The sequence below is a fragment of the Littorina saxatilis genome, linkage group LG4 (assembly GCF_037325665.1).
Source record: "Littorina saxatilis isolate snail1 linkage group LG4, US_GU_Lsax_2.0, whole genome shotgun sequence".
Classification (NCBI taxonomy): Eukaryota; Metazoa; Mollusca; class Gastropoda; order Littorinimorpha; family Littorinidae; genus Littorina; species Littorina saxatilis.
The window spans coordinates 15685019-15700651 of NC_090248.1; the positions used below are offsets into that span (position 1 = coordinate 15685019).

At 44.7% G+C, this 15633-nt stretch overlaps 2 protein-coding genes and 1 long non-coding RNA gene across 4 annotated transcripts in view; 1 reads left to right on the forward strand and 2 right to left on the reverse strand.

The window, feature by feature from the left end:
* LOC138964092 (protection of telomeres protein 1-like) overlaps positions 1–155 on the reverse strand; it is a 77240-nt gene extending 77085 nt beyond the window's left edge. Inside the window, exon 1 of the mRNA XM_070335980.1 lies at positions 140–155. The gene's annotated coding sequence lies outside the window, so the exon portion shown is untranslated. The remainder of the gene's footprint in view (positions 1–139) is intronic.
* The window catches only part of LOC138964095 (uncharacterized protein C3orf18-like), a 27797-nt gene continuing 12164 nt past the window's right edge, over positions 1–15633 (forward strand). For both annotated transcript variants that reach the window (XM_070335985.1, XM_070335984.1), the window contains exons 1-3: positions 1–598; positions 1712–1737; positions 12028–12154. In XM_070335985.1, the coding sequence (XP_070192086.1) occupies positions 452–598; positions 1712–1737; positions 12028–12154 (300 nt within the window). In that variant the 5' untranslated portion in view covers positions 1–451. The remainder of the gene's footprint in view (positions 599–1711; positions 1738–12027; positions 12155–15633) is intronic.
* The window catches only part of LOC138964102 (uncharacterized), a 20379-nt gene continuing 17068 nt past the window's right edge, over positions 12323–15633 (reverse strand). Inside the window, exon 2 of the long non-coding RNA XR_011455015.1 lies at positions 12323–14964. This is a non-coding gene — a long non-coding RNA (uncharacterized lncRNA). The remainder of the gene's footprint in view (positions 14965–15633) is intronic.

Below are 15633 nucleotides of genomic sequence, written 5' to 3' on the forward strand. Positions count from 1 at the left end.
CACTGCTAAAATAAAATGCATTAAAACCAAGACAGTATCCAACCCAGTATCCTTAATTTTTGAAAGGCTAAGTGATTTACAACAAATGTCTTCTCACAATCCGTAACTTTGTCAAAAAATATTTGCAGAAGTTTCTCACCTCGCCTTGGCAGCCATCTTGGAACTGGAGAGACCCTACGCAGGAAGCAAGGTTGAAAGTTGGTTAACCGGTGACGTCACTCCAGTCGTACCGGACCGAGTTTTTGCGACCTCCGGTTCGACTCGAGTCACCTTAGTTGACGCTAAAACTCGCTCTATATAAGCTTATACTGCATGCAGATTGATCGGTTTGAGGATAAAAGCTGTCTGCTGCTCAAAGACTGGAATGGCTGTAATAGTAATTAGTGAAATGATCGCTGCCACAAAACACTTCTAGCATACTATATTCAACAATTCTTATGAACACTATGCAATGGCAGGACATAATGTACCGTATACATTGTCTCCTGCCAATGAAACAGAAAAAAGAATTGCCATTGAGAGAGGAGGCAGCAATGTGCTTGTTTACATTTTGGTACCGTTGGGTTCAATTCTATTTGTGGGCTTGGTGATTGCAGCGGTGAGTATCCTAGCTGGCTGTTGAACATAGCAGGCACACTTAAGCTTGTCTTGAAGTTAAAACACAAAGAGTACGTTTATCCAAGTTAAATCTCATGGATATCTTATAGACTAATGGAAGATATTCATTAGGGCCTATACTTTTTAGACTGTGTGGTGTGTGTGTGTTTGTTTCTGTCTGTATCAGTAATACTAATACAATAGGTGCTTAAACAGAAAAAATGAGACATTTATATTATTTTTTATGTCATTTGTCAGTGTGTGTGCTTCAACTGAAAAAACCCACCACGGAGTGGCCGCTCGGGAACTAACAAGTCGATTATGGAGAGCCCAGGCTCATGAACCCGCAGTTAATTTGCCAGTTGCTCTTGAAATAGTTCTCATGCTATCGCGATTTTTTTCTTTCTTTTTCTTCAAATCTTTCATCATTCTTTTTCTCCTACTAAACCTTTTTTCCTTTTATTTACAGCAGAGAAACGTTTTGTCCCCACGCCAATGATTTATGTAAATTTTGTAATTCTTCTTCTTCATTCAAAAAGCGTTTGAGTGGTTCATGAAAGATAAAAGATCACCAGCTCACGATTCACTGATTCCATTCCAAGTATGTCAGTCATCACTGAATGCGTCCTGAAACCAAGCAGCGTGGAGTCCCAATTATGGCATGAAGCAGCATTTATAATCAAACTGCAGTACATAAATCATTGGCGTGAGGAAAAAAAGTCTTTTTTCCGGTTGTGACAAAACATAACTTGTTTTAACTGAGCTGACACCTGATCCAGCGAATCGCATCTCTCACAGAGTCATTTGGGTCAGTCGCTCATGATAATATGCTATTGCTGAGATGCAAGTCTTTCAGTAAAAAAGGAAGACCACATTTCTTTGCATTTAACTTTTTTTTTTAAATATCTATGAATGACGGGTTGGTTTTCGAAAAAAAGGAACTTAATTTGAGAGCTTAATTGTCAAGAGTGCGTGTTCTGGAGCCTGGGGGCTCTGTAACTGACTCGCCGGTTCTCGAGTCTTGGGGCTCTGTAAGTTGTAAACGACTCATCGTCTCTCCAGCTATTAACATGCCAAGATTGACACAACATTCGTTTTTTTACTAAAATTTCAGATTGTCTTCATGCTGAAGCGAAGCAGGTATGTCATTTTTTTTTATATATCTATATACATACGACTTGTGTCTGTCTGTCTGTCTGTCTGTGTGTGTGTGTGTGTGTGTGCGCGATGCACGGCCAAAGTTCTCAATGGATCTGCTTCAAATTTGGTGGGCATATTCAGGTACACCCGGGACAGGACACAACCTGGTCGATATTTCAACACGTGCTTTCAGCGCGCAGCGCTGAACCGATTTTGGTTCCACCTCAGCTACCCGGGCCCCCATACCGACACACCAAAGCCGCTAGACCACATCACAACGCCAAAGTTCTCGGTGGATCTTTTTCAAATTTGGACACCGTATTCAGCTACACCCCGGACACAATATCATCGATGAGATATTTCAACACGTGCTCTCAGCGCGCAGCGCTGAACCGATTTTGGTTTTTCTGTTCATTTCACCATTCCCAGTAACTCTTCCTTATCTTCTCCAGTGTTTTGCGTTTATCTCCCATCCTTCGTGTGGCTTCAATCCATATTCCCGTTTCTACGTTACTATTTTTAGAATGTCACTGCGCTGTCCAGAACGCTTCCCTTGCACCCGTAAGTTGTTCTTACTGTCAAAGTGAAAAGGTCGAATCAATTTATAGCCACGCGAAAAATACACTGTCACCTATCTCTATATATTTATAGATATAGATATATATACGGCTTCTCTGTGTGTGTTTGTGTGTGTGTGTAAGCAACACCTGTGGATTATAGAGTTCTGTTTGTGATGGGGTCTAGCGGCTTTTGTCTGTCTGTATGTTCTGGCATTTGAGAAGCCACAACAGATAATATAGGGCTAAGAAATAAGCTCTAAAATTCTCAATCCCGTTTGACAGGACTTCGCCTTCAAAGGTGATTGTGTAACTCTTCCTTATCTTCTCCAGTGTTTTGCGTTTATCTCCCTTCCTTCGTGTGGCTTCAATCCATATTCCCGTTTCTACGTTACTATTTTTAGAATGTCACTGCGCTGTCCAGAACGCTTCCCTTGCACCCGTAAGTTGTTCTTACTGTCAAAGTGAAAAGGTCGAATCAATTTATAGCCACGCGAAAAATACACTGTCACCTATCTCTATATATTTATAGATATAGATATACATATATACGGCTTCTCTGTGTGTGTGTGTGTTTGTGTGTGTGTGTGGGCAACCTCTGTGGATTTAAGAGTTCTGTTTGTGATGGGGTCTAGCGGCTTTTGTCTCTCTGTATGTTCTGGCATTTGAGAAGCCACAACAGATAATATAGGGCTAAGAAATAAGCTCTAAAATTCTCAATCCCGTTTGACAGGACTTCGCCTTCAAAGGTGATTGTGGTGAACCGCCACGCTGTCTGTCTCTGTCTCGCGATTCACCCCGGCAAAGCCGGGTATTCCTCTAGTCTATACGACTAGTGTCTGTCTGTCTGTTCGCGATGCACGGCCAAAGTTCTCGGTGGATCTTTTTCAAATTTGGACACCGTATTCACCTACACCCCGGACACAACCTCATCGATGAGATATTTCAACACGTGCTCTCAACGCGCAGCGCTGTGCGCGCTGAACCGATTTTGGTTTTTTTTGTCGGGATCCACTACCAGTAACTCTTCCTTATCTTCTCCAGTGTTTTCAGCCGCGATTATCTCCCTTCCTCCGTGTGGCGTCAATCCATATTCCCGTTACTATGTTACTATTTTTAGAAGGTCACTGCACATTACTATTTTTAGAAGGTCTCCAGTGTTTTGCGCGTTTATCTCCTTTCCTTCGTGCGCCGGCAAAGCCGGCGTACACCCGGCTTTGCGCAGCCTGGTATTCGGCTCTACTTCTTCCCGGCGAAGCTGGTACCCGGCGAAGCGGGTAATCATCTAGTATATATATATGTGACCTGCATGCGATATGGTAAAGGTAATTTTGTGAGGTTACCTTCACGGAAAAGCAGTCTCTCTGTAAACATAGTGACACTTTCTAGTCCAAAGGTAACTTTCTTCCCCTGTATATGATCACGTATACACCCAAACAAAATCCAATTAAATTACATATCTTATCCCAACTCACATATATATAGCAATTTACCTCAGTCTAAGTGCTAAGACGATGAACTACGCTTCACCCCAGTGGGGGAAAGAAACCCTGAAAAAAACAACGGCCTTGACCGGGTGAGAGGTCAGGCACGGGTCAAGGTTACTTTCCCTTACGCGCACTGCACATGACCGGTACCGTGACCATATTGAATCATTTCACAACTCAGCGTCGAGTCACGCAGACGTGTTTTTTCTACCAGCTACGCTAAGGCTTTCTTAGCCTTCTGCCTTTTAGGCAACCATCACCCCGGTGTACCTACGGACGGTCTCTGCTTCTTATGCTGAGGGGTGAGATCATTTCTAATCTTTTTTACTGGATTTTTCACTTGAAAACGCTCAGTTTTGTCTCGTTACACGTGTTAACGTTCAGACTTAGCTCAGCAATGGCTCACAGCGACAAGAAAAAGCCTAGCGCAAAGCAGATAGCTTCTGAGTCGCCAGTCAGGAAAGCTCTTCAGAATGCACGTAAATCTAAACAAGGTGCAGCCACATTCTGGCACAGTCGTTATAACGAGGGTGCAATGTTTGCTGGGTAAGGTGTTTGATCCACCTTCTCAGACTTCGTTTTCGGTAGAAATCACAAACCCTACCAGCCCGGACATGCCCGTTCTGAAAGACATGAAGACTAAACCTACACCCATTAAGGATGACAAGGTTAGCAATCATAGTGATAAGGAAGACTTTCTTCGTTGTTTGCTTCGCTTAGCTCTCAGATGCATAATATGTTCGCTCAACAGCAGGTTTTGACAGCGGATCTACCGGCTACACGTGCAGAATTACGTGCACTTCCTTCCGGTGTGGAAGATGTTCACTCCTTTTCGCGGATTAGGACGCAGCCTTCAGCAACGGTCATTTCCCCCGATTTTCACTCGGAAGATTGGGCTTCCTCTCATGATGGAAGTCAACTGCCACAAGTCAACTTCCTTCCAGGCTCTAGTAGCCAGATACAAGATACTGTGCAATCACATAGACGGGAACGAGTACCTTCCCCGCTGAGGCGGCTCGGGAGTGAAAGTTCGACGCACCCAGGTTCTACAGCCCACGGTCAGGCACCAGACGCTGCCAAGCCTTGGCTTGCCACAGACCAGCTCTCTTCTCATAGAGCATAGCCAGCCTTTAAGAGGTTTATTCTGAATTCTCAACCGCAAAACCTGCTTGAGACTTATGCTCTGCCACGGTCTACGCTTCCGGTCACACCAGAACTAGCATCCCTCAGAGAGGACGGTTACCACAAGGACAAGCCGGCTGCTTACACAGAGGGCTCCCTCTTAGCCTTAGAGGAAACGGGTAGATTCTCTCTAGAGTTGGCTTCTTTCTCAGATACCTGCTCAGAGCTCTTTCCCGCTCCATCGCCGTTTCCCTCGATCCGTTCAAGTTCAGAGACGACGCTAGCGAGACAGACGTCCCCACTCTTTTGGCTACTTTGGCTAAGGTCTCAGCCGAACAGATGTCTGTAGCATCACGCCTCTATGCGCACTCAGGTTCTCGCATTCTAGGGCAAGCTGCTCTTGACGCGCTTTATAAGCAGACACAAGAGGCTAAGGACATGGCTATTGCTAGGCTAGCCCAACACAACTTCGCGAAGCCACAGAACAAGAGCTACGGCCCTCCTAAACACTCTACACCTTCGGGTAACAGAGGTCGGACCACTCAGCAGACGAGTTCTTCTTCGAGAGGTCGGGGCAGAGGTGCCCTGTACCCCAAGAGGAAGCCGTCTTTTGGCAACGCTAGGGGGTCTGGGCGCAAGCCCAACCCCCAATGATACACCCCCGAACAGCTAGTCCCCACAGCCTCTACCCTTCTCGGGCCCTTACCTACTGGATACAGAACGTAGACAGTCAGTGGATTGTGGGGTAGTTCGTTCGGGGTTCAGGCTGCCCTGGGAAGAGGAAAAAGCTCCTCTCTCCAGGACTCCACCCGCGTTCAGATACCCAATCAAACCAGGAGGTCATCGCCCTTTTACAGAAAGAAGCGGTCGAAGAGGTCCTAGACCACAGCTTCCCGGGCTTCTACGGGAGGATTTTTGTAGTCACGAAAGCTTCCGGGGGCTGGCGCACAGTTCTAGACCTTTCCCCACTGAACAATTACCTGCGAGTAATAAAGTTCAGGATGGAAACGCCGGCATCTGTCAGGGAGGCTCTCAGGCCAGGCGACTGGGTCACGTCTATCGACCTGACAGACACCTACTTCCACATACTCATCCACCCATCAGACCGGAAGTGGCTGAGATTCAGATGGGAGAGAACATTTTTCAGTTCAGGGCTCTTCCCTTCGGTCTCTCTCTAGCCCCATGGGTGTTCACAATGGTCACACACCAAATGTACTCATTAAGTCAGGAAGCAAGGGATTCGACTCAGGGCCTATCTAGACGACTGGCTTATCCTCCATCAGGATCAAGCGCTTTGCGCTACACACACCCAGATCGCACTCCGCGAAACAAAAGAGTTAGGTTTTTGCATAAACCAAGCCAAGTCAGAGTCGGTCCCTAATTCCCAGACTTTCACATATATCTGGGTATGACTTTCAATACAGTAACATGGTCAGTCCGCCCCTCGCAAAGGAGAGTGGACAAGCTTCAAAATCTCTGAGATCTCAACAACAGGCACTAGTCAGGGCCCTAGGACAGATGGAGTCTATGGCCACACTTGTCTCCCTGGGGAGGGTGCACAAAAGGCCCTTTCAAGCAGCACTCAGATCGGCATGGGACTCAGCCTCCTAAGGCTGGCAGGTCTCAGTTCACATACAAAACTGGATACAACTGACCACAGAGCAGTGGCTACATCCCTGGATCTACCAGGGTGTCCCCATCGCTCCTCCACCTCCGGAGGAGCAGCTGTTCACAGATGCTTCCCTGTCAGGCTGGGGCGCTCATATGGATCAGCACACAGCCTCGAGCAAGTGGACTTTAGCACAAGCCCAGTCTCACATAAACATGCTCGAGCTAGAGGCAGTAGCTCACGGTCTTCAGAGCTTCCTGACTGTAGTATCAGGCAAACATGTTTGTCTGCACACAGACAACATAAACAGGCAGGGCGGTTCACGCTCTCCCACTTTGTCAGCCAGAGCGTGCCAAATTCTGACCTGGTGTCATCTGCACCGCATAACTCTATCAGCAAAGTTCCTGCCAGGAAAGTTCAACGTCCTGGCAGACGCACTCAGCAGATCATGGAGCGTCCTCCACACGGAGTGGACAATCACTCACCAGGCGCTTCAACGCCAATGGGAACAGGTCGACAAGCCTCTGGTCGACCTGTTCGCAACAAGATTCTCACTGAGACTTCCAGTGTTCGTTTCCCCATTTCCGGATCCGAAAGCATGGGCAATGAATCCTCTGGAGGTGGACTGGTCAGGCCTCTCACAGCCTATGCCTTCCCACCTTTCCAGCTTCTCAGCAAGGTCCTGAGATCTAGGAAGGCAGAGATGGAACGCCCATCCCTCATCCTAGTAGCCCCCATGTGGACGAGACAGCATTGGTTTCCTGACTTGCTACGCCTGGCAGTAGGACCTCCCATACCTCTAAACCTAGAGGAGGGAGAGCTTCTTCAGCCACGCACAGGCGTCCACCACCAGTACCCGCAGTCCCTGCACCTTCACGGGTGGAGACTGTGAGGAGATCTCTACGCCGCTCAGGCGCGTCGAACATGACACTAGACTTAGTTCAGAAGGCACACAGGGAGTCTACTAGCTCCGTGTACTCCTCACACTGGACAGCCTGGGTCAAGTGCCGAAGTGGTGTAAGGAGAATAGAGTAAACGCAACTGCACCACGCTCGATGCAAGTAGCCAATCATCTAGCATGGCTAACCTCGCAGGGCCGCTCTCCCTCATCTCTCAAAATCAGGAGATCAGCGATTTCATCAACACTAAGGCAACTGGGCCACACAATTAACCTTAGTGGGGTTATAGCAAGCGTCTTAAGAGGCGCCACAATAGGTTTTGCCAGAAATAGAACCCCAGTCCCAGCATGGGATCTTTTCCTTATCTTAGAGTTTCTGAGATCACAAACGTTCGAGCCATTGCACCTGGCAAGCTTGCACAATCTGACCCGTAAGACTCTCCTGCTACTGCTTCTAGCCACCGCAAGATCGAGAAGCAGCAAAATTCATGCACTCTCAGGCCTACCAAAAGACACCTTGTTCGAGAACGACGGTTCCATTACTTTGCGTTTTAGGCCGGATTTCCTAGCAACAAAAAAATCAAAAGCCAGAGCAAACCTCTCCCGTGATCAAAATTCCGCCGCTCACTAAAATCTTAGCCCCAGGAGACCCGGATATCACAAACTGTTAGGGCGCTCAGAAGCTATCTGTCACGCACAGCTCCAATCAGATCAGAAGAACAATAATTACTCTTCATCTCGTTAAACACAGCCCGGAGCAAAGACTTAACAAGGGTCATCCTGGCTACATGGATATCAACGCTGATTAAACAAGCGTATGAGTGGTGGCAAAAAGAAAGGGGGTGGGGGGAGTGGAACATTCAGTTCTCCCTCTCACGTCGGCAAGAACACAGTACGACGCAAGAACCTGGGCCTCATCTTTGAGGGCCCCAAAGGGTTTAAAATCGTGATCGTGATTGGCGTTTTTTTGACCTTTCTGTGACCGTGATTGCCGAAATTTCCATTTCTGTGATCGTGATGGGACTTTGCCCGTGATCCGTGATGACAAAAAAATCAAGTCTCGTGATCGTGATCGTCATTTGTTTTTGTGATCGTGATGGGCATTATTGCAAAGCATTTTATTTTCAACGTACATTTTTCACAGCTGTATCACTCTATGATCCTCTATTCGTCAAGGAGCCAATCCCGATTGAAGGGAAGCAACAACACATTCAGAAATATGATTTTGACAGTTAAGAGAACCAATCACAAAAAAAAAGAGATCCAATCAGAAGGCAAATTGCAAAATCTGCCAAACTTCATCCAATGGAAGGGCTTCGTGCAAAAGTTTTGAGTGCATTCAGTCAAATTCGAATTCGAAGATCAAAAATGGCGTGCCGCGGTACTGTCATCGAACTTCTAATATATTTTGTGGATTCAAGCCAGACCAAAGCAGGCGGCGAGAATGCCTTCCTTGGTGGAAAGGTCAGGCTACGGGTCGGTCTTTCCGAAGACGAAATATCAAGGTATGTTGATCTATGTTGCTCTATGACTGTTCTCAATGTAGGCAAAGATCTTGAAATTTGTTCAAGATCTTTGAGTTTGAGTGAGATCATTGACATTGTCGACATTGCCACGTCCGGCTGTCACTCGCTCAGTGTGACCTCGACTGGCTCGAGATCGAGTCTGCGTGTAGCCAAAACCGAAACTAGAAATGTGTTTTTCATCTCAGCAACGTGGACACGCTTGGCATAGATTCTAATTGTCGCTTCTTTGCATTAAGCTTGGATTTATTTTAGCGCCTGTAAACTTTAATATCAACAATGGGTTAAATTCAGAAACAATGGCGGGGAGACGTGCCAGTTTGGGTCACTTGATCCTCATGTCAAAGACGATCAAAGTCATGTTCGTTGGGGATTTTGTCAGGCATGCTACTTTTCCGGTAATTGCCGGAAATCCGATAAAGCCGTTTTCAAAATCCGGTAAAGTCAAATTTATTCCGGTGAAATTGAAAAATTTCCGCAAAAACGATCCGTGTGAATATCGCGCAACGCGACCGGTCTCAATGAAGCCAGCGCACAGTAGTGTTGTTTTCACCAGTTTGGAGGTGTGTTGAATGGTGGTGGGGGGAGGCTAAAATGGGATTTTTAACAAGATCACAACACTATTACAGCCCTGAAAATGATGACCAGAATGCACCAGATTGCACAGATTTTGATCGTTTTTTGAACAAAAATCCGGGGGGGCATGCCCCCGGACCCCCCTAGTTGGCTCGCCTGCTTTGCAGGCTCAGGCTTGTGGCTTCGCCACTGGCACTGCGCGCTTCTTTCAGGTAAAACCATTTTTGGCCTGTAGCATTCCTGTTTGTTTTTCAAGGCCATGAAACCAGGCGATGGTGTACCTCAAATTGTATGGCAAAGTTGAAAATAAAGAACCCATCACACATACATGTATTTTAATTTCAATCCACCCAATAGTTTTTGAGAAAATGGGTTTACAAGATTTAGCTCTGGAAATGTGAAATTGTGCAAGTATAATATTCATGAGTGAGGGTGTGGGAGTTGAATGTGTATGAGTGGAGAGAGAGAGAGAGAGAGAGAGAGAGAGAGAGAGAGAGAGAGAGAGAGAGAGAGAGAGAGAGAGAGAGAGAGAGAGAGAGAAAACAATGAAAACAACATTCTTGTTACTGATTACAAATCATGATATGTATTTCTATGTGTGTATGAAAGAGAATTCAAAAAATAATAATAAAAAAGTGCAACAGTTCTCACTTTGTGTTGAATAAACAATAGATCCAGAGGAGCGAATTACTGTGTGGTTGTGTTTACTTTGACACGTGCTTTCTGTACATGCAACTTTTACCGTGACCGTGATTTGCCACTGGTGTTCGTGATCGTGAAAACAAAAATCAAGGTAACTGTGATCGTGAAAGCTAAAATTTCCCTTCCCGTGATCGTGATGATACCCCCCCTTTGGGGCCCTCATCTTTGGCTGTTCTGAAATAAGGAAGATTGGCAGAAGTCCTAGAATCGGCATACTGGAGATCTGATGACGTGTTCATCAATTACTACCTGGCGCGCGACGTCTCAAGTACGCGACAGGACGGTACCAGAGCTCCACCAGCAGTGGTAGCAGCAGGGCAAATCTTGCCCAGATCATAGAGTGAGTATCCCACCACCTTTATTAGCAATCTGCTATATGTGAGTTGGGATAAGATATTTAATTTAATCGAAAATTTTAAGAATAAATTTTGATTTGATTAATATACTTACCCAACTCACATCATAAATTCCCGCCCACCTGCCCCACTATTTAAATTCCCTAAAAAAAAAAAACACGCTTCGTTTGGGAATGATTTAATATGGCCGCGGTACCGGTCATGCACAGTGCGCGTAAGGGAAGGTAACCTTGACCCGTGCCAGGGTTTCTTCCCCCCCACTGGGGTGAAGCGTAGTTCAGCGTCTTAGCACTAATTAGATTTGAGGTAAATTGCTATGTGAGTTGGGTAAGTATATTAATCAAATCAAAATTTATTCTTAAAATTTTCGATTCCTAAAGACATATATAAAAAAAGAACAGTCTGGAATTGATTTGGTAGGATGGGAATACTCAGCAACACGGACTTTGACACGAAGGGTATGTGACGGTTCAACCTGTCACACATAGGTCAGTCACATGTTGTATTTGCCACCATATAGACTTTTCTGTCCAAGCTCAAACACTTTGTGAAGTAAATGATGGTTGGCTGGTTCAATCCATATGAAAGGAACATCTGTACTGTTGGAAACTGCTACATTTACAGGGGAACTTCCCTTTTGAGACCTTCACAAATCAGGTCTTAAATAGTTATAAAAGGGAGTCCGAGTGAGTCAATAAAATGGAGGTAAATTTATACAGGCTATATATGAACAGAACATTTGTGAAAGCAGGGTCATAAAAGGGGGGAAGTCTTGTAAAGTGGCCTATGTCCATCCTGGTTGTAAGTGTATAATCACATCAGTTTGCACAGGAACACATGCATACCACCCTAATTTTATACTGTTTACCTTATGGTATTTATAGGATCTCTCGATCAGTCTCACTGTAAATTGACCAGATTTGCATACTAAGTATCACCCTTACAGCACCCGACTCACCTGTGGTGGTATCACTGCACAAACTTTTGTTTGGTGTGCTACAGGCCAGCAGTGTGTTGCTGAGTACAGTGGACCCCCCTTTTAAGACCCCTCAATTTCAGACTTCCTATCTTTTAAGACCCTGTTTTCTCAGACCTTCTGTTCATATCCTCTGTAAAATTACCCCCATTTTAAGACTCCCTCCTTTTTAAGACCTGATTTTTTCAGATTTTTTGAGGTCTTAAAAGGGGGGTTCCACTGTATAGTGTGTGTGTGTGTTAAGTATAGTATGTGTGTATTTAGTGTGTGTGTGTTTAGTGTGTGTGTGTTTAGTGCGTGTGTGTTTAGTGTGTGTGTTGAGTTTAGTGTGTGTTGAGTTTAGTGTGTGTTGAGTTTAGTGTGTGTGTGTGTGTGTTGAGTTTAGTGTGTGTTGAGTTTAGTGTGTGTGTGTTGAGTTTAGTGTGTGTGTGTGTGTTGAGTTTAGTGTGCGTGTGTTGAATTTACTGTGCATGTTCTTATGCAGACTGGAGCGGCTACGACACCACTTGATGCCATTGTACAACTTTGACGCCACAGATAGCGGGGGTGACTGGGAGGCTGACCTCTTGGAAGAAGAGCGACGACAGCAGCAAGTCAGGCTGCGAGTTAATGTCAGTTCCTTTTCTTTTTTTTCCAATCTTTTATTGATATTACCTGGTATCATAGTATATTGTTGTGTAAGGTTCGGAAAACCTGATGTTTTGTTTCTTGATGTGTTATGGACTCTATCTGGACTCTCACTCACGGACACAACAGATGACATTGTGACAACAGCAGAATACGTACTGGCATGGCAAACTTTATTTCTGTGTCTCTCGATCTTGACCCTCCTCCTCTTCGCCAACCTGACCGAAGCCGGTGGCTATATACAAGCCACAATACAAAGTTGACTACATCTTGTCAGTTAGTGGATCTCTCAACAACACACGTCCTCTCTCTTCTGTGTCTCTCAAAGTTCTCTTCCACACTCTAACATGTACACATATAATTCAACTTTAGCTTGGGTAACAGACATCCAATCAACTCGTAGGACGTAGTAACCAACAGTAACACAAGATTCTAAGATGATAAGCCATTCCATTGGTTAAAGACAAGAAGAAGGGGGGGGGAGGGGGGTTAGGGAGTAAAACCTTCCAACCACAGCTGACACGCTTCTTTGATCTCTCACTATCAAAGGAAATCACACCCACTTTACATTTCCCCAAACCTCAGGGGTGCAGAGGCAGTCCGGTGTCAGATTGCATAATACTACCCATGCAGACAGGGTTGCCTGCCTCAGACACAGGTGGCCTGTCCACTTCAAGTTCTAAGGGATTTAGAAAATTGCTTCCCTCAGCTTGCAGCTGGACAAGGCTTGTGCACACCAGTACTTTTAGTTTACAGATAATGCATAGACACCAAACACAAACTGATCAACAACAAAGACTAACTGGACAATGACAATAACTTTACTCTATAATTGGTGACATGAGTTCACCCTGTCACACGTTCCCCCTACTTTTGTATGTGACACGTCCTCGTGTCACGACCACGAACAGAGATAAGGGAAATGCATATCAATGCTACCAAAACACGGCAAGCTAAAATCAGAACAAAGAACAACTCACTCATTTCACTCACAATTCAGTAACAATGTGCAAATACATGAACTCTCTCAATGCTTAGAATCATTCCACAAAATCAAGATGCTAAAGAAATGGCATAAACAAAACAGAAACCGACATGAGAGAACTGGTACCCAATACTATGCAACAAGATACCTACAAATTGCCATAGCAACACCTTCCCGGTACTCTTCATGAAAAACAAGCAGACACTATGCTGACATATGATGTCAACTAAGATATGTACTTAGCGCTCTTGACAAAACATAAGCATCAAAGTATAACACAGTGAATCAAGTATACCCAGCCACTCTTACAACATCCTAAAATCCTCAAAGTCATCATACATCACTCAAGTATTCACTCTCAAACACATTGTCACCAAAAGGAAGCTGAACAAAGTTAGATACACATGATTTGTTGGGTGTAAACCACAACACAATACACTGATAACAGACAGCTAATATCCACCTGACATAATTCTCTCTTCCATATTCTACAATGTACATGGCACAATACTTTGAAACCTTACATTACAACCGATCAAAAACCAAGCCCTACTGATAGGTTACAAGGCTAAATCAACCACCGTTACATTTGCAGGAATGAAAAAAAAAAAAAATACAACCCACGATGCACCTTGCGAAAAATCATTATACCAGACCTTATGGGAAGGTTTAACTAGTACTGACTCGCTGCATCCACCTACATTGGCATTCCCATCAGACTAGTCTTAATACTGTCTGCCTATGCCAAATCCTCAACCACAAATGTAAACAACTCATACCACGTATCAAAGCATCATAAAACATACACTGCAAGCTATGAACAAAATATCAATCGTGGTTAAAAATCAACATGTATAACAATGTCAAAATGAACGCATTTCAACATAAATAAAACATGAAAATACATAAATAACAAACAAAACGATGCCGTTACAACCGTTACTTACGTCACTCGACTCACTGTCCGATAATGCACACCTCAGCAGAACATGATGAATTACACAGGAATAGCACTACACAACGTCAAATCCGGGAATACACTGCTCACTTGAATGTTTGATGGACTAATATTAAATCACAACGAGGTCGGCCAATCCTGAAAGTTCCTTGAATAAAAGTCCGGTCACTGTGAGTGAGTAAATGCAAATCCAGGAATCTTTTCAAGGCTTTCATGTACCGTTCATCACGATTCCAATTCCAGAATTCACTCTGGTGATGATCACCGAACACGGCTTGTGCACACCAGTACTTTTAGTTTACAGATAATGAATAGACACCAAACACAAACTGATCGACAACGAAGACTAACTGAACAATAACAATAACTTTACTCTATAATTGGTGACATGAGTTCCCCCTGTCACATTATAGTAGTCAGCCGTCAAATATGCCAAAAAGGGTACTAGTTAACAACAAACAAAAACGCCCTCAGCCATCACCCTAATGCAAATTGTGGGCATGTGAAAGAATACCCTCCTCTTGGCTCTGGCAGATATTGTAGAAAGATGACAGTAGAGCGGAAATGCTGGTCTTGTCACCAAAAGTGTCCTGCAAGATGGCCAGGACCAGGTCAGCAGTGGCGGTCGCCTAAGGGGGATGCAGGTTGATCTCTTTACTGGCAGCCCCAGCGAGGGACTGGATCAGCCACTCTGCTCCCTTGCCTCCAAGTGCCCCCAGGTTGAAGTGAGCAGTGATGCGGCTAGTGAAGATAGGAAGCCTGTGAGGGGGAAACACCTGCCACTGAGGTCTTGGAGCCACATCGACCACCATGTTGCATACATGGGTCAAGGGACTTAACTGGGATGGGGACTGAAACAGAGTAACAAGACATTGGCCGTGAAATCTCCACACGGCTACACTATCAACGTGCACCGGCTGATATGTGTCTCTGAACAATAACATCTTCCCCAAACCTTTTTTATACAAGGCAATCCAATTCATTAGCAATTAACCTGCGCCGGATGTCGTGGGTTCATATGGACCCAAAAGGATATGGTGCACCAAATTAATATTACAATCGTTAACTATTATATAGGGTTTTGAAACTATTGTTAACTGTTATATTGAGTTTTGAAACTATTGTTAACTGTTATATATATAGAGTTTTGAAACTGTCGTTAGCTGTTAAATAGAGTTTTTGAAACTGACTATATAACAGCTAACGATAGTTTTATCAAAAGTTTTATCAAAAGCGCGTCGGTATCGTTCCCAACCCTGAAATGCCATTGCGAAACTGTTGTTTTGCTACGAAATGTACATTTCAACTAGAAACACAATTTAAAAAACAAGTCGCGTAAGGCGAAAATACAACATTTAGTCAAGCTCAGTCGAACTCACAGAATGAAACTGAACGCATTGGATTTTTTCCGCAAGACCGTACACTCGTAGCATCGTCTGTCCACTGCTCGTGGCAAAGGCAGTGAAATTAACAATCCAGAAAAGCGCGGTAGCGGTTGCGCTGAGGAGGATAGCCCGCTT